Source organism: Cetorhinus maximus, chromosome 2 (assembly GCF_964194155.1).
Source record: "Cetorhinus maximus chromosome 2, sCetMax3.hap1.1, whole genome shotgun sequence".
Taxonomy (NCBI): Eukaryota; Metazoa; Chordata; class Chondrichthyes; order Lamniformes; family Cetorhinidae; genus Cetorhinus; species Cetorhinus maximus.
In genome coordinates, this window is record NC_135880.1 from 76,627,135 (window position 1) to 76,652,007 (window position 24,873).

The 24,873-nt window shown below is 41.4% G+C and overlaps 1 protein-coding gene across 3 annotated transcripts in view; it reads right to left on the reverse strand.

Moving 5' to 3' along the window:
- epb41l4a (erythrocyte membrane protein band 4.1 like 4A) overlaps nucleotides 1-24,873 on the reverse strand; it is a 349,865-nt gene that overhangs the window by 161,814 nt on the left and 163,178 nt on the right. For all 3 annotated transcript variants that reach the window (XM_078566243.1, XM_078566249.1, XM_078566257.1), the window contains exon 7: nucleotides 22,844-22,964. In XM_078566243.1, the coding sequence (XP_078422369.1) occupies nucleotides 22,844-22,964 (121 nt within the window). The remainder of the gene's footprint in view (nucleotides 1-22,843; nucleotides 22,965-24,873) is intronic.

Genomic DNA, 24,873 nt, shown 5'->3' on the forward strand with positions numbered 1-24,873 from the left:
GGAATATATGTTTCTGTGTGGCAAGTGCTATTAAGGAAGATATGCAGAAAATATGTTAGACTTGAAATTAATAACCAGCTGAAGTGAAACTATTTGCGACAGGTTGATTTGTCCCAAGTCTTAAAATGAATGTAATGCTGTGTATTAAATTTCAATACAGCCCCTATACTGCAAACCTATAATATACTGGAGATGTTAATGTTCTTTCTGATCTGCAGCACCAAGCACAGGAATGCTGTCACTATGGTTCTCAACTACCAACAATAAAGGGGGAAGATACTTGCCAGGTAGAACACGATAATTGAGATATATCAAACCCCTGGAAAGTATTTAAAATATGCAACAAAAATAAAATAATTACACACCATGCTATCATGTACAACTGTAATAAAATGAATGAAGTCTCAAGCTTCCCAAAGTTTCTTATTGTATTCCATTCTTAGCTTAAAGAGGTCAAAAGGATTTGATGTTTTATCATTTTTTATCTTTCACAAAATGATTCTATGTCAAGCTGGAAAGCAAAGTATACTTCTTGCCATTTAAATGGTAATTATGTATGTGTGAATATATTTACAGAACAAAAGTTATAACAATAAATGGTCAAAGAGATAATAAAATTGATCCTATCATCCAATCTGGTGTGAAGAGGAAGGATGGGTGTTATGGAAATAAGGTTGAAAATCTGGAGCACTTCCAGTGCATTCCTGCTATAGAGCTGCGAGGAGGGTTATCCATTAAACAGGGACCCAAATGTGCATGGTTCCAACATTCATTGCCGTTTCCAGTGACAGAACCTCTATCTGTCCTCCACAAGAGCACCAAAATAAGGGATATTAATGCCAGAAGCTTCCTCAGCCTCACTTTTCCTAAGAATGCCTACAACCTTCTATCTTAATGATATCCTTCCTAGAATTTACCCTACAAACACTTTTCCAATAATGGTGTTGTAAAGATATGATGCCATCTTTACTCTTGACAACATATTTACTCTTGAGATTTACGATGTTGTGCACAGAAACTCATAATCAAAGGTTCACACAAACCTGCACTTGCATCAATTGGATATGCTTCAAAGGCTCCACCATAAGCCTCACTAAATTAGAACCATATAGATTGCCATTCAATGATTGGTTATCAGCAGACAATACTCTGTATGCTGCAATCCAATGGGCCAAAGATATATAATGGGCAATAATAGCAACTCAAAGTGGGATTCTCACTTGCAAATAGTCCTGTATTCTGAGCATCACTTTGTCCGTGGTTAAATTATTGACTTTAAATATCTCACATTGCTTTCTGAAGGATAATTGTATGTTTCTGTGAGGTTTCAAGTGGTACTGGATAACTATTCAAATGAGGAACACAAGGTTTACAGAGGAATCAGGCAGATCAGAACATGGAAGTTAACCATTATAGACTCGTATCAGTAAAGGTAACTAATTTGTCAGATCACTAACACATTCAATACCCATACAGCAGTGTTGAATACATTTGCAATTATATTCACTTTTGGAGTAACCTAATTGGTAATTGAAACCAGTAAGAAAGTTGACAATACTGAAGAAAGGTCATACGGACTCAAAACGTTAATTCTGTCTTTCTCTCCATAGATGCTGTCAGACTTGCTGAGTTTTTCCAGCAATTTTTGTTTTTGTTTGACAATACTTATTCCTCGCTTCTGCAATCTAATTCCCGATTACACTATGTTGTAAGTCCGAAAATAATTTATAGTCCTTCTTCTTCGATTTGCAAATACCATTTTTTGGCCATGGAAAGGGTCCTGGACACGTGACCTATCAGCCTTTCTGACCGTGGTCCATCTTGTGTGATAGTGCCGCTTCCACACCTCAGGGGGACGCGTCACAGGTTAGTACCAGTTCCTTTGTTGGGTTGTAGCGTACTAACAAGTTTGAAGAGTGCAAGAGTTGTTTATCTTTCATGAAGGCTTCTTCGTGGGGTGATTTACAAACCCAATGCTGGTTTATCTTTAATAATGTGTAGAGGGATTAGGAACATTGGTAAGCTGGGTAGGAATCGAGAATAACAATTAGCCATACCTAAAAATGACTTGAGTTCAGAGACATTTTTAGGCAGAGGTGCCTCCTTAATAGGTTTATCTTTTTCTTCCACTGGGTGTAACCCTTGGGCATCCACACAGTGGCCCAAATAAACGACTTTGCTTGCCTGAGAAGTACACTTTCTTTTAAGCGCACCCCTGCTTCCAAAAATTGTTCAAGACTTCCTCCAAATTAGCCAAGTGCTTCTGCGAACCTCATTATTAGGACATCGTCCAGGTAGACCACAATTTGAGGTAGTCCTTGTAGCAAACTCTCCATTGTCCTCTGGAAAATCGTGCAAGCCAAAGAAACACCAAAGGGCGTATATTGATATAACCCTTTGTGGGCGTTTATGGTCATAAACTCTCTGGGGGTATCATCCATTTCCAACTGCTGATACATGTGACTCATCTAGTTTAGCATAAGTTGTTCCTCCCACTAATTTAGCATGGAGATCCTCAATCTTGGGGATAGGGTACTTGTCCAACTTGGCAGCTTTGTTTACTGTTAGCTTATAGTCCCCACAGATCCAGATGGTCTGATCCGGTGTTAAGACAGGGACTATAGGTGCTGCCCACTCTTGAGGATTGAACCGGCTGTATGACTCCCAGACTCTCTAAATGGTTCAATTCAGTGTCAACCTCCTCCCTCAGAGCATATGGCACTGGCCTTGCTTTAAAGAAATGAGGAGAGTTGACATAGATCTTAGCCTGCAGGCTTTTCATTCTCCTCAGTTAGTCTCAAAAAACCTTGTCATATTTCCTTAGCAGCTCATGCAGTCCTCCTAATCGCAGCTGGAAAATTTCAGACCAATTTAGTTTAATTTCTTTCAACCAATCATTACCTAGAGGGCTTGGCCCTTCACCTTCTACTACCAGCACTGGGAGTTGTGTTGTTTGGTGCTTATAATAAACAGGTATAGTAGTAATATCCTTCACTTGGATAGCTTCGCCAGTATAAGTATTCAATTTGGCTGAAGTCTGCTCCAAATTCAATTGTTGAGTACCCTTGTTTACATATTTGAAGCTGTGCTCTCCCAAAACAGTGGTGAAGCACCAGTGTCCACTTCCATCATTAAAGGTTTTCCATTTACCTGCAGAGTAACAGTAATTGTCTCTGGCTTCCCTACTTTTACATTAAGTAGGGAGTAAATATCAGAATTGGTGGCTTCTGTTTCTTCCACATTATGTACTTCGATTAACTTAGTTTGCTGCTTGGGAGCCTGTCTCAATCTTGCTTTACAATGCTTCAGTATGTGCCCTCTTTTATGGCAAAAATAGCATTCCACCTCTTTGAAACAGCAAGATCCAGGAGTAGGATTGCTTCCACATTGATAACAATTCATTTTCAGATTTGCTGCTGAGCTGTTTCCTGTATTTATTTGAAATTTTCAGGTAGCGGGGACTGTCTCCTGCTTCATGTCGGAGTCTCAGCTTTTCGCACCACACCGGGCTGTCTGTTCCCGCCCCAACTGGAAAATGGCGCCATTTTGTTCACCTTGTATCGCCTGCGCGTCCCAATCAGCGTTTTCCATCATGAGAGCTATTTCCAATGCTTTTTTAAAATCAAGGTTCACTTCAGCTAATAATCGCCGTTGAATGGCATCATCTTGCACACCGTAGACCAAACAATCCCTGAGCATTTCGTTTATGCAGGGTTGCTGTTTCCTTTGGCTGGGGAGGGGAGGGGGGGGGGGGGGGTCTAGAACGAGGGGTCACAATCTCAGGATACGGGGTAAGTCATTTAGGTCTGAGATGAGAAGAAACTTCTTCACTCAGAGGGTGGTGAACCTGTGGAATTCTCTACCACAGAGGGCTGTGGAAGTGAAGTCACTGAATATATTTAAGAAGGAAATAGATTTCTAGACTCCAAAGGCATCAAGGGATATGGGGAGAGGGCGGGAGTAGGGCGTTGAGATAGAGGATCAGCCATGATCATATAGAATGGCAGAGCAGGCTCGAAGGGCCAAATGACCTACTCCTGCTTCTATTTTCCTATGTTTCTATGACACCAATCCTCTATGGATGGTTCAAATGGGCCCATCCTGCCAAAATATGGTGTATCTGGCGAGTACGTCTTCCTTTTCTTCTGTTTAAGCAAGATACACATAGTCCCTAGGGAAGGGACAACGCCGGACCCGAGTTATCCTCAGCGCCAGTTTGTTATGGACCTGATATTCCAGACAGGTTTCTTATTAGAAACATCAAACTTTATTTACAGGCTGCAGCAGCAGTTACATGCTTCCATAAGCTCCACAACTAGAAGAAGAACTCTCCACTCTAACGTTCCCCGCGCTAATTTGTTCACACTGTGATACTATACAAGACAATAAGTCTTAAAGCTATAGTCACTACATTACTTAAAACTACAATTACTACACACTCTATCTCCAATCTCAAGTAAAGTACTGTAAGTGTGACAAATTTTACATTTTTCTTGTTTTAGTAAACAATCTCTCCAGTAAATTTCTCTTTAAATGTATTAAAAACATAGTTTTTATTGCCTTTGATCCTTTATACATGTAAAATTTTAGGATAAAAGCAAAATACTGCGGATGTTGGAAATCTGAAACAAAAACAAAACTAGCTGGAAAAACTCAGCAGGTCTGACAGCATCTGCGGACAGGAACACAGTTGACGTTTCAAGTCCGTATGACTCTTCATCAGAACTAAGGAAATAGGAAATGAGGTGAAATATAAGCTGGTAGAGGGGGGTGGGACAGGTAGAGCTGGATAGAGGGCCAGTGATAGGTGGAGGCAAAGAAGAGATTGCCAAAGGTGTCATAGACAAAAGGACAAAGGGGTGTTGATGGTGGTGATATTATCTAAGGAACGTGCTAATGGGGACATTAAGGGTAGTAAGCAGAACAAGCAAGTGGCGGATGGCCCTAGTGGGGGTGGGGGTGGGGTGGGGGGGAAGGGATCGAAATGGGCTAAAAGGTGGAGATAAAACAATAGATCGAAATAAATTTAAAATTAGGTGAGAAAAGAAAAATTTTTTTTTTTTTTAAATTATAAATTATTGGAAAAAGGGGGATCGGAAAGGGGGTGGGGATGGAGGAGAGAGTTCATGATCTGTACTTGTTGAACTCAATATTAAGTCTGGAAGGCTGTAAAGTGCCTAGTCGGAAGATGAGGTGCTGTTCCTCCAGTTTGCGTTGAGCTTCACTGGAACATTACAGCAGGCCAAGGACAGACATGTGGGCATGAGAGCAGGGTGCAGTGTTGAAATGGCAAGCGACAGGGAGGTCTGGGTCATGCTTGCAGACAGATCGAAGGTGTTCCACAAGGTGGTCACCCAGTCTGCATTTGGTCTCTCCAATGTAGAGGAGACCGCATTGGGAGCAGCGAATGCAGTAGACTAAATTGAGGAAAGTGCAAGTGAAGTGCTGCTTCACTTGAAAGGAGTGTTTGGGCCCTTGGACAGTGAGGAGGGGGGAAGTAAAGGAGCAGGTGTTGCACCTTCTGCAGTTGCAGGATTTTAGGATGGCTGGAACCTATCTAATTGACTCCCATTGTAAAGCATGTTCGTCGTTCACGATTTCGTCATTTGCGAGGTTTGCAGGAGTGTAATCCCTGTGAACTTTACTGTATCTTAAATGAAAGGGCCTGGGAAGAGAGCAACTGCGACCACTGCTGCATAAATAACCCTTAGCTTTAATTTAATGAGGACAAGTTACAGCTGAATAGTCTATTATCACTGAATATTTACATTCATATGTGAAGCATGGTTACTAGGACAAAATACTGGATAGTTAGTGGCATGGAAAGAATGATATCACAGGATGAGTCAGTACTTCAAGGGAGAAAACTGGGAGAAAGGGAATCATAGACTAGACTCATCCAGTTCTCAACTTTGGTCAAAGCAGACTGTCCGCATTGAAACAACTTTCAGATGTCAAAGAATCTGGAATGTCTACATTCATTCTCCATGTACAGGTATTCATGACTACCTTAACAAGAAAAGAAAACAAAGCTTCTTTTGTGCAATTTAAGAAGTTGGTTTAAGTTTACCAGAGCTAGAGCAGATAAGTAACCAATGGAAAAGGAATCTCAAATGTAAACCAGGTAACTCCCTAAAAAAATGAAATAATCTGCACCACTTTAGTACAGATTCTTAGCTCCGCTATTCATTTATTGCAAAACCAGTTACAAAGTCCATGATTACCAGTTACGGAAAAAATGCTCTCTTACGGAAAAGGAGGGGGTCTTTTGTAATAATTTTACCTACTGCACCAGATACATCTTTCAGTAAAAATGCAATTGCCTGACTAAACAGGTTGACAGCTTACTGCTTTTGCAAGAGATGAGAAAATAGAATCTTTCCAGGTGATTAACTTGGCAAGTAGTATTGCATTCCAACTCCTATAGCAAAAGTATGGATGTTCAACCTATTATAATGAACATGTCTTACAATGTGATACAAATATCATGTTACTAATAATTATAGCTAACAAACTTTCTATTCAGTCAGAACACCTCGGGGTCACTCCAGATTAAGGGTCAGGAAACACATCTTATATCCTATTTACTTCGCAGTTTTAACTCTGACAGCAGCCCCAAGCTTGGTAATAAAATGGTAAAGTGAATGATGCAGCAGTAGCACTGTCAAAAGTGGTAAACTCCACAAAATAAATGGTGATATTGACCTACAATTGACAACAAGGCAAAGTTTGTTAGACATGGAGACAGCAATGCTTTTGGCAAGACAACTGAGCCATTCATGTCAAGGCTGGAGTCTAACAAAGAGTAGCTTATCCAGCTGCAGTTTTCAAGAAACACATCAGACAGAAAAGAAGATAATTTATATAATACCTTGTGTCCAAAATGCCATATAGCCAATGGGTTAGTTTTGAATAAATGCAATTTTAGATGTAGCATCATTTTTGACTATTGCAAAACATTTGGCAATGTTTATTACAACACAAACACTGTTGACAGTGTTTCATGATTTGATATCATAGTTATACAATAGACCTGATTTGGCCACAGGATAGTAATAAATCTTTGGGTGTGCTATATCCAACTGAATCTATCTCAATATCGTAAATATCTGAGATTTGGATGCATTTTCTATAAACCTGTTGTCAACATTTCCCATTTTGAATTCATATGTCCCATTTATAATTGAAATGGCTATGTAAATTGTCATAATTTAATTACATCCTCCAGTGATGCCATAGCAGCACCTCATATTTGCAGGTCCCAGCTCCCAAACCAATACTAGAGAGAAACATCTATGCTCCAACCAACTTTATTTAACTGCTTTCCAAGTTGCTGTAAACTTCATTTCTTAACTATAAATTAAAGAATCATAGAATTTAGCACTGCTCTGTGTTTCCTATCACTCAGCCAACCTCGTAAATATGCTGCTCCTTATTATTATTAATTTTACTGACAAGCCTGTTATGTGGCACTTTATTAAAAACCTTTTGGACATCTATTTACACCATGCCAACCACATTACCCTCATCAACCCTCTGTTACTTCATCAAAAGACTCAATCAAATTAGTGAAACATGATTTGCCGTTATCAATTCTGTGTTGGCTTTCCTTAATTTATCCACATTTGTCCAATTGACTGTTAATTATGTCCCAGATTATCACTTCTAAAAGCTCTACCACCACTGAGGTTAAACTGACTGACCTGGAGTTGTTAGCTTTTTCCTTATACCCTCTTTTGAACAAATGACATAATGTAATATATTACAGGGATTGAATAAATATTTGTACATTCTGGACCAATTATCCCCCTGTCACAAATCTCAGATCACCATAAAACAACACTATGGGGGCTAAATTGGATAGGCTCTGAAAACAATTACAAGGTTCAGAATGCATAATTAGCTCACATCCATTGATTGAAATGCTAGCAGTATGCCAACTTCATGCTGCCTGCTCATTAGAATGATTTCCGCATGCAACCAGCACTAACCATGTTGCTGATTGTCTGCAGGCACCAGCAGGAGGTTCAAAATCATTCCCAGGACCACTTAAGCTAGTCTGCACTTTTCAAAGGGAGGTGCATTGTGGCTGCAGCAGGTGCTGGGAGTCATGCAAGGAGTGAATCCACCCTGGGAAGCAATGAGGAATGGTATAACACAGAAGAAAACAGGCTCCAAAATATGTTGAACACTGCACTGGAGGTCTTGGTGGAGAAGGAGAGATGCCCTGTGTACAAAGGGGGAGCAGGAGGCCCACCTGAAACAGTCAAAAGACTGTTGGAGGAGAAAGCATTGCCTGGACTCAAATCCTGAGGACCTGGATGCAGTACCAAAAGAACATTAGTGAAGTCACGAGTAGTCAAAGTCAGTAAATGCATCCTCACCAGCCACAAGGGAAGCTGCAGTTTTGATGTGTTGACTTATGTATTCAATATGGCATGATGACATTTACAAATTTGGCTTGGAATGTTTATTTTGTTTCATTTTTATATTGTGGCCAAATGGACACTGTGATGCTTAGTGACAGAGGAAAGGTAAGATTGGGAATAATAATGATGGCATTTTATTCAAGAAACATGTTCGCAGCCCAAAGGCTGAATTGCAGTATGAGAGGATCACTAAGGGGTGTGTGGGGAGAGTATGCCTGAGTGAGATGGAGACCAAGTGAGTAATGAATTAGGTTCACGTGGGAATTTGGTACACAGGGGAAAGTGGTGTAATATATGTAGGAATTATTCTAAGTTAATTAAATTAAGTTAACTAAGTAACAATGGCAGGACAGGTGTTATGTTGCAGCTGTGGAATATGGGTGCTTTTGGATGCCAAGGCAATCCATGACAAACATGTCTGGAGAAAGTGTAAGTCCAGATTATTGATCTGGAAGCTGAACTGCAGGCACTGTGTAACATAAGGGAGGGGGAGAAATACCCGGACACTTCTCCAGAAGACAGTCACACTCCTTAGAATAGGGTCGTCTATTTTGGTTAGAGGTGAAGGACAGGAGGATGCGACTGTGAGTGAGGCAAGTAAAGGGACCAAGCAGAGAGTACATGGGCAGCCTCAAACTTTGCAATTGCCAAACAGATCTGAGGTGCTCACAACCTGTGTGGACAAAAGCAAGTTCTGCAAGGTGGATGAGCTAACTGGCCATGGCACCATGGTACAGAAAGCCAATTCAAGTGGGTGGAGCAAACAGGGATGAAGTGGAGCAGTAGGGGACAGTATAGTGGGGGGAGTGACTCTGTTCTCTGCAGCAAAGAGCGTGAATCCAGAAGGCAGTGTTGCCTGCCTGGTGCCAGGGTTCGGGATATCTGCTCAGGGCTGGAGAGGAACTTACAGTCGGAGGGAGAAGATCCAGTTGTCATGGTCCATGTAGGTACCAATGACTAAGGTGGGGCAAGAAAGCGGTTCTGCATAGTCAGTATGAGGAGCTAGGTACCAAATCAAGAAGCAAAACCTCAAAGGTTTTATTACCTGAGCCATGTGCAAATTGGCTTAGGGCAAATAAAATTAGAGAGATGAATGCACCAAATGTGTGGGAGAAGTGGGCTTAGTTTGATGGGGCACTGGCATTAGTACTGGGGAAAGTGGGGGCTGTACCGTTGGGGCAGTCTATACCTGAACTGTGTTGGGACCAGTGTTTGAGCGAGCCGCATAACTAGGGAAGTAGACAGGACTTTAAATTAAACAAGGTGGTGTGGGATAAAGCTTGGTAGATGCAGCAGATTGAGGGGTAGAGTCAAGGCAGGAGACCAAAATAGTAATATGGGAAATGAGGGTCAGAGAATGGAAGGAAGGGACAGAGAGTAAAAACCTTATAATACACTAACAGTCAAGACTAGATATGACAAAGGTAACAAAAAGACAAAACTAAAGACTCTGTACCTGAATGCACGTAATATTCATAAAGTAAATGAAAAAATAGCATACAGTTAAGCAAATAAATATAATCTGATAGCCATGACAGGGATAACAAGGATTGGGTCCTGAATATTGAGAGGTATATGACCTTCAAGTAGAGTAGGAAGCTAAGTAAGGGTGGAGGGCTAGCACTGTTAATCAAGGATGGCATTTGTGCAATAGTTAGAGATGACATTGGATTAGGAGATCAGGATGTAGAATCGGTTTGGGTGGAGATGAGGAATAGTAGAGGAAAGAAGTGACTAGTGCAAGTGGTCTACAGGCCTCCGAACAGTAACCACAATGTAGGACAAAGTATACAGGAAGAAACATTGGGTGCTTGTGATAAAGGGACAGCAATAATCATGGGTGACTTTAATTTACATATAAACTGGAAAAATCAGATTGCAGTAGTAGCCTGGATGAGGAGTTCATAGAATGTTTTCGAGATAGTTTCTTAGAGCAGCACATTCTGGAGCCAGCCAGAGAGCAGGTTATATTAGATTTGATATTGTATAATGTGACAGGATTAATTAATGACCTCAGAGTAAAGACACCCCGAGGTAGCAGTGACCACAATATGATTGAATTTTACATCCAGTTTGAAAGGGAGGAGTGGTTCTAAGACTAGTATTGTAAACTTTAAGAAGGGCAACTATGTGGGCATGAAAGCTGAACGAACTGAAGTGAACTGTGATACTAGGCTAGAGGATAGATTAATAGAGAAGCAGTAGCATTTAAGGAAATATTTCAGAATACTCAGAATAAGTATATTCCCACTATAAAGAAAAATTCTAAGGGGAGGAGCCTCCATCCTTGGTTAACTAAAGAAGTTAGGAAAGCATCAAACTTAAGGAAAAAGCACATAATTGTGCAATTGCAACCATCGCCCCGTAATGTTCAATGGCATTACCATCGCTGAATCCCCCACAATCAACATCCTGGGGGGTTACCATTGACCAGAAATTGAACTGGACTAGCCATATAAATACTGTGGCTATAATAGCAGGTCAGAGGCTAGGAATCCTGCGATGAAACTCACCTCCTGACTCCCCAAAGTCTGTCTACCATCTACAAGGCACAAGTCAGGAGTGTGATGGAATGCAGCTCCCACAACACTCAAGAAGCTGGACACCATCCAGGACAAAGCAGTCCACTTGGATTGGCACCACATCCACAAACATTCACTCCCTCCACCACCGATGCACAGTAGCAGCAGTGTGTACCATCTACAAGATGCAATGCAGGAATTCACCAAGGCTCCTTAGGCAGCACCTTCCAAATCCACAGCTACTACCACCTAGAAGGACAAGCAGATAGATGGGAACACCACCACCTGAAGGTTCCCCTCCAAGTCACTCACCATCCTGACTTGGAAATATATCGCTGTTCCTTCACTGTCACTGGGTCAAAATCCTGGAACTCCCTAACAGCACTGTGGGTGTACCTACACCACATGGACTGCAGCGGTTCAAGAAGGCAGCTCACCACCACCTTCTCAAGGGCAACTAGGGATGGGCAATAAATGCTGGCCCAGCCAGCGAAGCCCACATCCCGTGAATGAATTTTAAAAAAAGATGAGTTACAGGTAATATGATTGGTCAGAATACAAAGAATGGCAGAGAATGACTAAAAGGTTAATCAAGAGAAAAAAATTTGAGTATGAGAGGAAGCTAGCTAGAAATGTAAAAACAGATACCAAGAGTTTCTACAGCAATTTAAAAAGGAAAAGAACAAGTAAAGTGAGCGTTGGTCCTCTAGTGAGAGAATGTGGAGTTAGTAGTAGATAAGGAGGAAATGACAGATGATATGAACAAATATTTTGCTTCTGTCTTCACCATAGAAGATACAAAAAGCATTCCAGTAATAGCTGTAAATCAGGGGGTGGAAGGGAGAGAGGGGAGCAGTACTGAGCAAACTGATGGAGCTGTGGGCTGACAAGTCTCCAGGTCTCAAAAGAGGTGGCTAATGAGGTAGTAGATACGTTGGTATTAATTTCTCTATTCAAAAAGGGAGGCAGAAAACTATAGGCCAGTTAGCTTGACATCTATCGTGGGGAAGTGTTATAATCAATCATTAAGGAGGTTATAACTGGGAACTTAGAAAAACTCAAGGTAATCGGGAAGAGTCAGCATGGTTTTGTGAAAGGGAAATCATGTTTAACCAATTTATTGGAGTTCTGTGTAGTAGTAACAGGCACTGTGGATAAAGGGGAGCCTGTAGATGTACTTGGATTTCCAGAAGGCACTTGATAAGGAGCCACACCAAGGGTTATTGCAGAAAATAAAAGTTCAGGGTGTAGCGGGTAACATATTAGCGTGGATAGAAGATTGGCTGGCTGGCAGAATAGTGTGTGTGCATAAATGGGTCTTTTTCTGATTGGCAGGATGTGATGAGTGGAGTCCCACAGCGGTCTGTGCTGGGGCCTCAACTTTTTACAATTTATATCAATGACTTAAATGGGACATGCGAAAGCATGGTAGCTAAATTTGCAGACGACACAAAGATAGGTAGGAAAGTATGTTGTAAAGAGGACATGAAGAGGTTGCAGACAGATATTAATAGGTTGTGAGTGGGCAAGAAAATCTGGCAGATGGAGTATAATGTGGGAAAACTTGAAGTCATTCACTTTGGCAGGAAGAATAAAAAAGCAGAATATTACTGAAATGGAGAACGGCTGCAGAATTCTGAGGTGCAAAGGGGTCTAGGTGTTCTGGTGCAAGAGTTGCAAAAAGTTAATATGCAGGTACAGCAAGTAATTAAGAAGGCTAATGGAATGCTATCCTTTATTACGAGAGGAATTGAACATAAAAGGATGTCACGCTTCAGTTATGCAGGGCATTGGTGAGACCACGTCTTAAATACTGTGTGCTGTTTTGGTCTCATTTAAGGAAGGATTGTTTTTTTATTCATCCAAGGGATGTGGGCTTCGCTGGCAAGGCCAGCATTTATTGCCCATCCCTAACTGCCCTTGAGAAAGTGTGGTGAGCTGCCTTCTTGAACCACTGCAGTCTATGTAGTGTAGGTACGCCCACAGTGCTGTTAGGGAGGGAGTTCCAGAATTTTGACCCAGTGACAGTAAAGGAATGGTGATATATTTCCAAGTCAGGATGGTGCATGGCTTGGGGGGAACTTCCAGGTGGTGGTGTTCCCATGTATCTGTTGCCTTTGTCCTTCTAGAAGGTAGTGGTCATGGGTTTGGAAGGAGCTGTCTAAGGAGTTTTGGTGAGTTTCTGCGTTGGAGGCTTACTAGATTAATACCTGGAATGAACGGGTTGTGTTGTGACAAAAGGTTGTACAGACAAGGCTTGATTCCACTGGAGTTTAGAACAGTTGAGTGATGACTTGATTGAAGTATATAAGACCCTGAACAGTCTTGACAAGGTAGACATGGAAAGGATGTTTTCTCTGGTGGGTGAGTCCCAAACTAGAGGGCACTGTTTTAAAATTAGGGGTCACCCTTTTAGGGTGAGGAGAATTTTTTTCTGTCAGAGGGTTGTGCAACTTTGTAACTCTCTGCCTTAGAAGGTAGGCAGGGTCATTGTATATTTTTAAGGCGGATGTAGATAGATTCTTGTTAGGCAAGGGAATCAAAGTTAATCGGGGGGGGGGGGGGTCGATGGGAATGTGGAATTCAAAACACAAACAGATCAGATTATTAAATGGTGATGAAGGCTCAAGGGCTGAATGGCCTACTTCTGCTCCTTGTTCGTATGTTCGTATTTACATTGAAAAATTCATATATAGACTAAGCAATCAGGTTCAAAGCACACAAATATGTATCAATCATGTAGGTTGGCGTTCGGGTGCGATCGGTGAGCCCAGGAGCGGCCGGCGAACGGACTGTCACCTGCGATCGGCCCTCGACCACGATTTCACCAATTAGCGGCCAGCCAGCATGAAACCCGCGCTGAAATGCTCAGTGCTGCCGGGGTGGGGGCAGGAGCAGGGTGGGCGCTGACATCAGTACAGGCGCGGGGATCGCTGAATGAAAGCTCCCTGAAGGCAGAGGCTGCCTCAAGGAGATGAAGAATTTAAAGCCAATAAATAAAGATGTTAAAACCTAGAAAAAATGTCCACGCATCAGAATCAGTCACCTGAACATATATATGATGAAAATTCTATCCACACATTTTTATTTTTTAAAATTTAATAACTGATCATGAAAAATCGGGAACAATTGGAACTTTAATGGGCTTAATTGACTTAATTGTCGACAGGCGCGCTTCCAACTTTTGCATTCGCCTGCCGACTGAAATATTGTGTGAGCACATGATGACATCAGGATGTTCGCCTGACATCATCACGCGCTATTTTACGCTCGAGCAGGTCGGGCGTGTGCCCACACGCCAAGTTAAAAATTCTGCCCATAGAAATTCAGCAGGTAACAGGGAAGTGGCGAATGGGATATTAAAGGAACGGTAATGTTCAATTACAATTATTTTAAAGTTACAAACCAATACAACATACTTGCATTACAGGCACTGAAATTGGTGAATGAGAAATTGCAGTGACACAATAGGTACAGCAGTCAAATTAGCTCTTTGAGGACAGCCTGGACAGAAAGCAGCTGCAACAAGGGCAAACCAAATGTGTCACCAATGATTTTATAGGTTCCCAGTCATGGAGCCACATTAATTCAATTTTGTAACTAAAAGTACAAGTAAATTGTGTACATCACTGCAATATGGAAAATCAAAACTGTTGTGTGTTTTGCATAGTGCTATGAATATATATATATTTAAGTTACACAAATTAATCTCTCAATTAAAACCAAGCACTGTCTTCAGGTCAAACAGCGTTAGATGGGGAAGTAATAACTGGACTAACGCAGAGAAAACAGAAAGGTAGAGGGGACAGGGAAGAAAGAAACAAGAACGATAGAATCATAGAATGGTCAGTGCACAGAAGGAGACCATTCAGCCCATTCTGTCTGTACCAGCTCTCTGCAAGAGCAATTTCTACAGCCCTCCCCTTTTCCCATAGCCCTGCATTTTTTTCTCTTCAAATTATTATCCAATTGCCCTTTGAAAGCCATGATGAGGAGGGGGAATGGGGACAGTCAAAGGGGTAAATGGGGAGAGGAGTGGAGGGAACGAGGGGATGATAGAAACTTTCTTAGGGGAGTGAAGGAAAAATACCTCAAGAAAAGGTGCAGATTGAAAAATGCCTTCACAGGACTAAGGCAGGGGGCGTGGCGGGAATGGAATAGGGAAAACATTATCTGGATTGGGTTGGGTTGATGCCTTGATTTACCAAAAAATAGAATCCTCAACTTTTCAACAAATGAAGAATCGTTTCTTTCCAAAATTGAAACTGTTTCTGTTATTTTATTAATTTTAACAAGATTAACACCTGATTTTCAAAGAAGAGGTTCTGATGCTTTAAGTTTGAACAGGTCCTGATCATTTTACTGAACAACTTTCATTTTTTTCTCAGTTTGATTTTGAGATAAGGCATTATGGTGCCACTAACACCAGTAAAACTTAAAATTAGAAACTCTTAACACGGCATCAGTGCAGATGCAAATGGTATTGCATCACATGTTGTGATCCACCATCTGTTTTTAATATATAGCAGTTATCTACATACTGGGATAAACCATAGGGCCCATCGAGCCTGCTCCGCCATTCAGTAAGATCATGCCTGATCAGACCTTGCCCTCAACTTAACTTTCCTGATTCCATAACCCTTGAATCCCTTATACTTCAAAAATCTGTCACTCATAGCCTTGAATGTATTCAATGAGCCACTCTCCACAGCTCTCTGGAGTAGAGAATCACAAAGATTCTCAACCCTCTGAGAAAATAAATTCTCTCTCATTTCTATCTTAAACATGAGATCCCTTATTCTGAAATTGTGCCCCCAGTTCTAAATTCTCCCACAAGGGGAATCACCCTCTCAGCTTCTACCCTGTCAAGTCCCCTCAGAATATTATATGTCTCAGCAAGATCACCTCTCATTCTTCAAAACTCCAATGAGTATAAGCCCAACCTACTCAACCTTTCCTCATAAAACAACTCCTTAATTACAGGAATCAACCTAGTGAACCTTCTCTGAACTGCTTCAAATGAAAGTATATCCCTCCATAAATAAGGTGATCAAAACTATATGCAGTACTCCAGGTGCAGTCTCTCCAACACCCTGTACAGTTGTAGCATGACTTCCCAACTTTTATACACCACCTCTTTGCAATAAAGAAAAATGTTCTATTTGCCTTCCTAATTGCTTGCTGTACCTGCATGCTTACTTTTTGTGATTCAAGTACCAGATCCATTTGTGTAGCAGCATTTTATAGTCTCTCTCCATTTAAATAATATTTTGTTTTCCTATTCTTCCTAACAAAGTAGATAATTTCACATTTTCCCATATTATCCTCCTTCTGCCAAATTTCTGTCAATGCACTTAATCTATCTATATCCATTTAAAGACTTTGTGCCCTTCTCACAACTTGCTTTCCCACCTATCTTTGTACTGTCAGCAAATGTGGCTACAGTACACTCAGTCCCTTCATCCAAGTCATTAACATTGATTCCAATTAGATGATGCCCCAGCACTGACCCATCCTGAAAGTGACCCAAGCTGGATTTTATGGGGTGCCGTGTTCCCCACCCCCACCCCCTGACTAAAACGTTAGTTGGGAGCCTGGCCACGAGAAAGCTGGCTGCCCCGCAGCCATTTCATGCTTTATGGGGCATTAATTTGCTCAATATAAGACTTCCCCCCTCATCTGGAGAGGAAGTCCCACCTTGGAGAACAACGGGCCAATCCGATTGGTTGGCAGGTCTGTGCTCCCAGCAGTGCAGGTTCGAGGAATGGCCACTGTTGGTTCTACAGCCATTCTCTGAAGAAGAGGGTGTTATAGAGGCCAGACTGAAGGTAAATCCGGGGTATCGGCGGGGTCTGGATGGCAGGCCCAGTGGAGGGTGGAAGGCTGGTTGGAGATGCTGGTGTGTAGGGTTAAAGGGGGGGTATGACCTTGGGGGAGTGCCTCCAATGGGCAGAGAGGGTCCCCCAAAGGTGCTGTTCTCTACACAGGCACTCCCCATCCCACCCCGTCCAATACCAGCCCGCCCAGTAAAAGCTGCTGGGCTACCCATTTGGTCAGGGTGGGATGAGGCACTTAAGTGGCTATTAATTGGTCACTTAAGGGTCTCAAAAGGCCCAAGGGCAGGTGGGCCACCCAATATCTCCATCACCCCTGTGAAAATGGGAGACAGGTCAGGGGTGGGTGGGAAGGCGGTGGGCAGGCCACGCGCTACATTTTATGAGCACCCCACACTCCTTCAAACACATTGGTAAAGACCGTAAAATCCAGTTCTGTTTTCTGTTAGTTAGTCAATCCTTGATCCATGCTAATATATGGCTCCCAACACCAGGAGATCTCACCTTATTCAGTAACCTTTTATGTGTCACCTTATCAAATGCCCTTTGGAAATCCAAATACACTACATCTACCAGTTCTCCTTTATTCATCCTGTTGGTTAACTTCTCAAAGAACCTTAATAAATTTGTCAAACATGATTTCCTTGTCAAAAAATTATGTTGACTCTGCTTGATTGTATTGTGATTTTCTAAATGTCCTGCTACCTCTTCCTTAATAATGTATTCCAACATTTTCCCAATGATAGGTGTTAGGCTAACTTGCATATAATTTCCTTCTTTCTGTCTCTCTTCTTTCTTGACCTTGGGTATGATATTTGCAGTTTTCCAAGCTGCTGGGACCTTTCCAGAATTTAGTGAATTTTGGAAGGTTACAACTAATGCATCCACTATCTCTGCAGCCACTTCTTTTAACACCCTAGGATGCAGGCCATTTGGTCCAGGGGACTTGTCAGTCTTTAGTTCCATGAGTTTGCCTAGGATTTTTTCCCTAGTGATAATGATTGCTTTAAGTTCCTCTCTCCCTTTGCCTTCTGATTTTCTACTATTGTTGGATTGCTTTTAACATCTATGAAGACAGATACAAAATACTTGTTCAAAGTTTCTTCCATTCCCTTGTTGCCCATTATTAATTCCTCAGTCTCACCCTTTAAGGGACCAACATTTACTATTAGCTTCTCTCTTCCTTTTTACATACTTGTAGAAGTGCTTACTGTCTGTTTTTATATTTCTTGCTAGTTTACAGTCAATTTCTAATTTCTGTCTTTTTTTTTAAGTCATCCTTTGCTGGTTTCTCACATTTTCCCAATCTTCTGGCCTATCACTTAATTTTACAACATTGTACTGCATGCATTTCAATTTGATACCATCCTTAATTTCCTCAGTTAGTGACAGATGGTTCATCCATCTTGTGGTGTCTTTCTTTCTCAATGGGATATACCTTTGTTGACAGTTAAGAAATGTCTCCTTAAATGTCTGCCATTGCTTATCTACTGCCTCAGCTTTTAACCTATTTTCCCAGTCCACTTTAGCTAACTCTGTTTTCCTACCTTCGTAATTGTCTTTATTTTAAGACACCAGTTTCAGACCAAGTTACTCACCCACAAACAGAATATGAAATTCTATCATGTTATGATCACTCTCCCTAGAGGATCCTTTATATGAAATCATGAAATAATCCTATTTTGTTATGCATTACCAGATCCAAAATAGCCTGTTTTCTGGTTAGTTCCTCAATGTGTTGGTCTAAGAAACAATCCTGAATACACTCTATGAACATGTGCTCAAGGCTACCTATGCCAATTTGATTTGTCCAATCTACATGAAGATTAAAGTCAGCCACGATTATTGCAGTGCCTTTCTTGTAAGCCCCTATTATTTCTTGATTTATACTCTGCCCTACAGTGTAGCTACTTTTAGGGGCCTATAATCTACTCCCACCAGTGACTTCTTTCCCTTTCCATTTCTCATCCCTACTCAAACTGATTTTAATCTTGAACTTCTGGGCCAAGATCATTTCTCACTACTGTACTGATCTCATGCTTTATTTTCAGATCTTATGCCACCACCTTTTCCTTTCTATTTATCCTTTTGAAATGTCAAGTGCCCCTGAATATTCAGTTCCCAGCCTTGGTCACCCTACAGCCATGTCTCTGTAATGGCTATCAGAATTTACCCATTTATATCTATCTGTGCTATTAATTCATTCACTTTGTTATAGATGCTGCGTGCATTCAGATAAACAGCATTTAATTTTGTAGTTTAACAGTTTTTCCTTACTTTGATCCTATTTGTCTTTGCTTGTATGATCTGTCCCTTTCTGTCACATTCTGGTTATTATTACCCATTTTTCCACCCTGCACTATTGCCTTGTCCTTTGTCATTAAATTATAAATTTCCCTTCACGTGAACCCTACCCCCCACCAACACTATTTTGCTTAAAGCCCTATTTGATTCGACAGGACACTTACACAGGGTTCAGGTGAAGCTCATCCCAGTGAAATAACTCCCTCTTTCCCCAGTACTGGTGCCACTGCCCCATGAATTGAAACCCAATTCTCCCATACCAATCTTCAAGCCACATATTCAACCCTCTAATTTTACTGATGGTATGTCAATGTTCTCATGATTCAGGTAGTAATTCAAAGATTATTACCTTTGTGGTTCTGTTTTTTTTAAAAGCAGGTCCTGCCTGCTCACTCAGTGGGAAGTCTTTCTGAGTCCTATTTATGCCATCTATGCCTACGTGGATCATAGCAACTGGACCTTTCCCCGCCTTCTCCAAGTTTCTTTCCAGTCCTGAGGAGATGTCCTTAACCCTGGCAACAAAGTCTTCAGGACACATGGTCTCAGCTGCATCTATCTATCTATCCCCCTTACTGTCCCCTCCAACTACCATATTCCTTTACACTTCCCAACTTGAATGGCCCCCTGTACAATGGTGCTGTGGTCAGATTTCTCATTCTCCCTGCAGTCCTTGCTCTCATCAAGACAGGCTGCAAGGACCTCAAACCTGTTGGAGTGAGGCTCCTCCAAGGCTAACATCTGCATGCCCATACCCACCTCACTCACAGTTTAGTGAAGGAATATTTATAATATGAATACAATTATTCAACTGAATGTCAGCCTTAGCTCAGCAGTAGCATTTTTAACTGAGTCAGAAGCTTGTGTGTCCATAATTCCAGTTGTGGCCTTAAACACAAAATCTAAGCTGACATTTCAGTGCTACACTGTCAGAGTGCCACCTTTCAGATGATACATTAAACCAATGTCCTGTCTACCCTCTCAGGTGAATACAAAAGACCCCAAGAGCAATACATATCCTTCAATCAACATCACTAAAACAGATTATCTTGTTATTATATCATTGTTGCTTGTGGGACCTTGCTGAATGCAAATTCATTGCTATTTTTCCCTAAATTACAACAGTGACTACACTTCAAAAAGTACTTCATTTGGTGCAATTGGGCATGCTCAGGTAGTGAATGGTGCTTTATAAATGCAGGTATTTTCTTTCTAGGTTTAGAATACATATACATCCAGGGTGAATGCTTAACTTTCCTTTAATTTGCTCTTCAATTCTTACACTTATGGACCCAACAATGTCACAACTTCTATTGCACCATAAACAGGAGCCACCCAAAGTCTGAGTGCTGCAGTGGATGCTCAGACAGATGTCATTATGGCTGTGCAAAGGGGCTTGCAGGGTATCATAGCAATCTGTCCTCCAACAAGTTACTAGGATTGTTGAGATACTGCCCTGGGGGTGTGGCAGTGACTGCATGGAGCAGTCCTCTCTCATTGTCACTCCACCATTGTGCTTGCTGTTGCTTCTCAGCCAGTCAAACAAGACTGTTGATACCCATGCAGAAGTGGTACAGTCTGAAGTTGGGCCTACCAGGCCCACAGCTGTTCAAGGCTGTCCTCCAAGGACATATGTAACTCCTCCACTGAAAGTCAGCAGCCTTTCACCAGCCATGCTGTAACAGTACATAGGAGCACTAAGATAGGAAAATGCACACCGAATACAGGCAGTAAGGGCATGCACAAGGGGTGATTAGTTGACTTTTGTATGTGAAATGTCATGATTTTATTAATAAATTTGGGTGCCTACAACACTCGCAAAGCCCCGAGCTGACTCCATCTACTTCTCTCTGCCCAGGGGGAATGAAATGTAAAAGCAAAATATTGCTGATGCTGGAAATCTGAAATAAAAGCAAAAAATGCTGGAAAGACTCAGCAGGTCTGGCAGCATCTGTGGAGTGAGAAACAGAGTTAACGTTTCGAGTCCTTAAGACTCTCCTTCAGAGCTTTTCATTTCAGGAATGAAATGTAGTTCGCTCTCATTGAGTAGAGAGCCTCAGTGACTCCCCTTACCCAACGGTGGGTGGCAAACTCAGAAAAATTGGATTCTTGAATGTCCTGCAGGGCTCTTTAAGTAGAGTTCCTGATTGGCAAGCTGGAGGCCTTTCAGGCAGGAAGCCTCCTCCACAGGGAAAAAACCCACAAGAGCAGGTGGATTGGGGGAGTGAGAGAGTTCATGGAGGGGAGACCAATCATGGGGAAAAGGCTTGGATCATGGGATAGGAGATCTGATGGTAATCCACGGAAGTCAATCATGTGAGAGGGTCCAATGGTGGTTCAGGGGCAAGCAGGCAGATCACAAGGGTTGAGCAGGGTGCACTTTACTGCGGTGACTTGTTGTGCATGGTGGAAGCAGTCCTATTCATCGTCACCCAGACACACTGCTGTAAAGGCAGTTACCTCATGGATTCAGCCCTGCTAAGCTTCTTTAAGCTGCTGAAGCCTTGTCCATACGTGGTTAAGAATGATTGTTAAATTTAAGAGACATAGCCTCATTATAACACTTAAGTGAACAACCCACTTCCCGCAGGTGGGTTGGTCATCTGCCCCTTATATCCATTATAGCCAGAAGTGGACGGGTTCATGGTGGCTTGATTCCGTTCCAAATATTTTGCATTTTAACGTCTGACACAACCATAACTCATCCATTTTAGGAAGTTAAGATTCAGCCCATTGTTTCTCGCTGAGGTTCAGGTAGAAGAATGGCTCCTTTAACACCCTGGACAGATATTCTCCTGCTAAGAGCCCTTCTGTCTGCCTCCATATTCCAGCAGCTTATTCTGTTCTGCGTGGCCTCTTGTCCAAAGCATGTTGCTTTCAAGGGAATAGCTACTAGCACACGCATGCCAGGGAGAAAACAGGGTTGTGCAGAAGCCTTGAAATCAGCAAAATATCCTTCACACCTGCCACACCACTCCCTCTGGCTTTTGCAACTTGAAAGAACTAAACACTTGTAGAATCTTAGCAACGGCCCAAAGAAATCAAACAATAATTAATCTGTAAGTAGTTGCTGACCCCTTTAAATATCACTGGTCACACAAATCAGTGTTTCACGCAAATGTGGCGTTATGATCTACTTGCTCTACATCCTTCTGACAAACGTTCACTGCTTGCATGCTAAAGCCCTCACCAATAAGGCATCGAGTTTCATCTGGGCCACAAGCGTACATGAGCTGTTGACACCACCTCGAAGTTCTTAAGAGCACTCCAAGTGCCCAACAATGGCAAACGATTCCAATTTCTCACCCCACATCTTTGAATGAAACTGAAAGTGAACTCATGACTTGTGGCATTCCAGCACAGTATGCTATATACTTAGTAAATTTTGTACGCTAGTAGCTAACATAATTACCATGGCATGCGAGATCAGGTTATGTTTTATTTCTGCAAAGAATGTTGTTTGTGCAGAGGGAGTAGATTCTTTGGGCTTTTTCCTTTTATGTGAAGCACTCAGGAACTGCCTTGCATACTACATGTTAGAAGTTAATTGTATTTCAACAAGTCTGCCAGAGCAGAGGTTTATAGTATTAAAATTATTCAAGTCAATAATATAAACTACCCCACTTAGTAATGATGACTAAAGATTTTATTGGATTTTTTTTCTAGCTAGTTTCAGAAACATCCTGTATACATCATAAAATTAACTAATACTTCCTGAAGCCTGATTTGTTTACCGAGAAAAACAAAATGTCCTTACGTTAATGCTTTATGAAATTGTTCTATTGCTTCTTCAAGGTCCTCCTTCTGATCAGGAACAAAACGATATTCAGATACGTAACCCGCTGTGTGTTTATAAGGATCATAGTCTCCAAGTTCAGCTGAACAGAGAGAAAATAATAAATCAATCATATTTTTGCATTCACATTTACAACCAATTTAATTAATTGGTCTTACTGTAATACCTAGCACTGTGGGATTCATTTCACATTTATATGCACAGGTATATGAACTATGGGCACTGCACCTTAACCTAGGGGTTTCCAAATTATAAACATGAAGACATTTAGCTCCTAATGTTATAACATTAAGACTCTATTAGCAATGCAAGTAAACGGAATTTTTCTCTAAATGCTTATATTAAAATGTTGATTAATGGTGTCGTGCTCATTGGTAAGGCTGTTGACATATAGCAAATCTGTCATTTCTGTTAATTTCATTCATCTTGCAGTAATACTGTTTCTTTCTTATTTCTGTCAAATGTGCAGTTCAATTGTGCCTTAAAAATATTTTGCGGACCTCGAAGAAAGCTGCACATGAAGATCTAGCTATCTCTATGACATGGATTTCTCCTTTCCCCATACCAGGTTGAATCTGCCAGCAAGTCAAGGGCATCTCCAGGTGTCCAGCAACAGTGACATCATCAAGCAGGGTAAGCAGCCAATCACATTGAGGTATTTTCGGACAGCAGACCAAGAAGTAACTCTTTCGAGTTATCAACAGTCACAGAATGTAACTCTTTCGAGTACATTCACAGTTCTTGGTTTCCAGGAGTGGGACATGAACCCACAACCCTCTGATTCAAAGGCGAGGGTGCTATGAACTGAGCCACAGCTAACACCTCAGACCAAGAAGTAAAGTGCACTAATTATCCTTCACTTTCAATTAAATTTTACAGGGAGCTAAATAAATGATTGGGGCATTAAGCGCCTCAGTCTTGGAATTACTTGGAATTAAGGTAGAAGCATAAACAAACATAAAAAGCAATTTTTTTATCCTAATGGAGAAATTAAACATATCACAAATATTAAATTAGTTTTCCAGGATGGATAGGTTTTTCAGATGTAACTATGAACTTAATACATCGTTAAAATCCTAGTTACATCTCATTCAACAAAGTGTAACTTTTCAAGCAGATTTTTTAATAGTGAGATGAATAGGATAAAAGGGCAATATCCCATCAGTTCAGCGATTCCCACTTGATTGCAGAGTGGGGGGACTTCAACAGCACATCAAGGACAGCAACTTCTGAATCTCTGCATTTAACTGCAGAATCCAGAAGTCACTAATTTTGAGAGACGTGATGATGGTGAACGCAATCACTTTCACTGTCATTACTACCACGAAATCCTAGCCATTATTTAAGGTCCCTGCCTCACTGGAGCAAGTGTAGGGATATAGATCAGAACTCAGGAATGCTATGGCAATTATCAATTCTTCCCTGCTTTGAAGAAGTCTTTTGTGCCAAATTTATTTTCCAAACATTCTGCTGTAAAATGTAAAATAAAAAACAATGGTTTGACAATTCAATGAAAGGGAAAATGTCAGTCATATGTCAGTCAGAAATATCGAATAGGGTTTGCCACTTTTGTATTTACCAGTGCACAATTTCAGTCAACCAGTCAGCTGCTTGGAACCGGCCTGTGCTGAGTTCAAGAGGAGAGTGAGAAGAAATGAATAGTGACATCACAGCAAAACCCTAAGTTCATTGGATGGTAAGACAGGGACTGTCTTTAAATTGCTGTAAATTAGAAAAGCGCATATTTTTAAAGAAGTAGCTACACTTGGATTTAAGTGAGAAACACCAGGAATAAGGGAAAGTCAGGGCCAGTATAATAAACTAATATGAGTAAAGCAAAGTAAAATAAAGTTAAGACATGGCAGGGCAGCTTGGTTGAGTGGAATGTCTGTCCTGTAATATGTGGGAAGTACTAGACACTACCAGTGCCCTAGGCAACCACATGTCAGGAAATGCTGCCAGCTACAGAACCTTGAGCTCTGGGTTTCAGA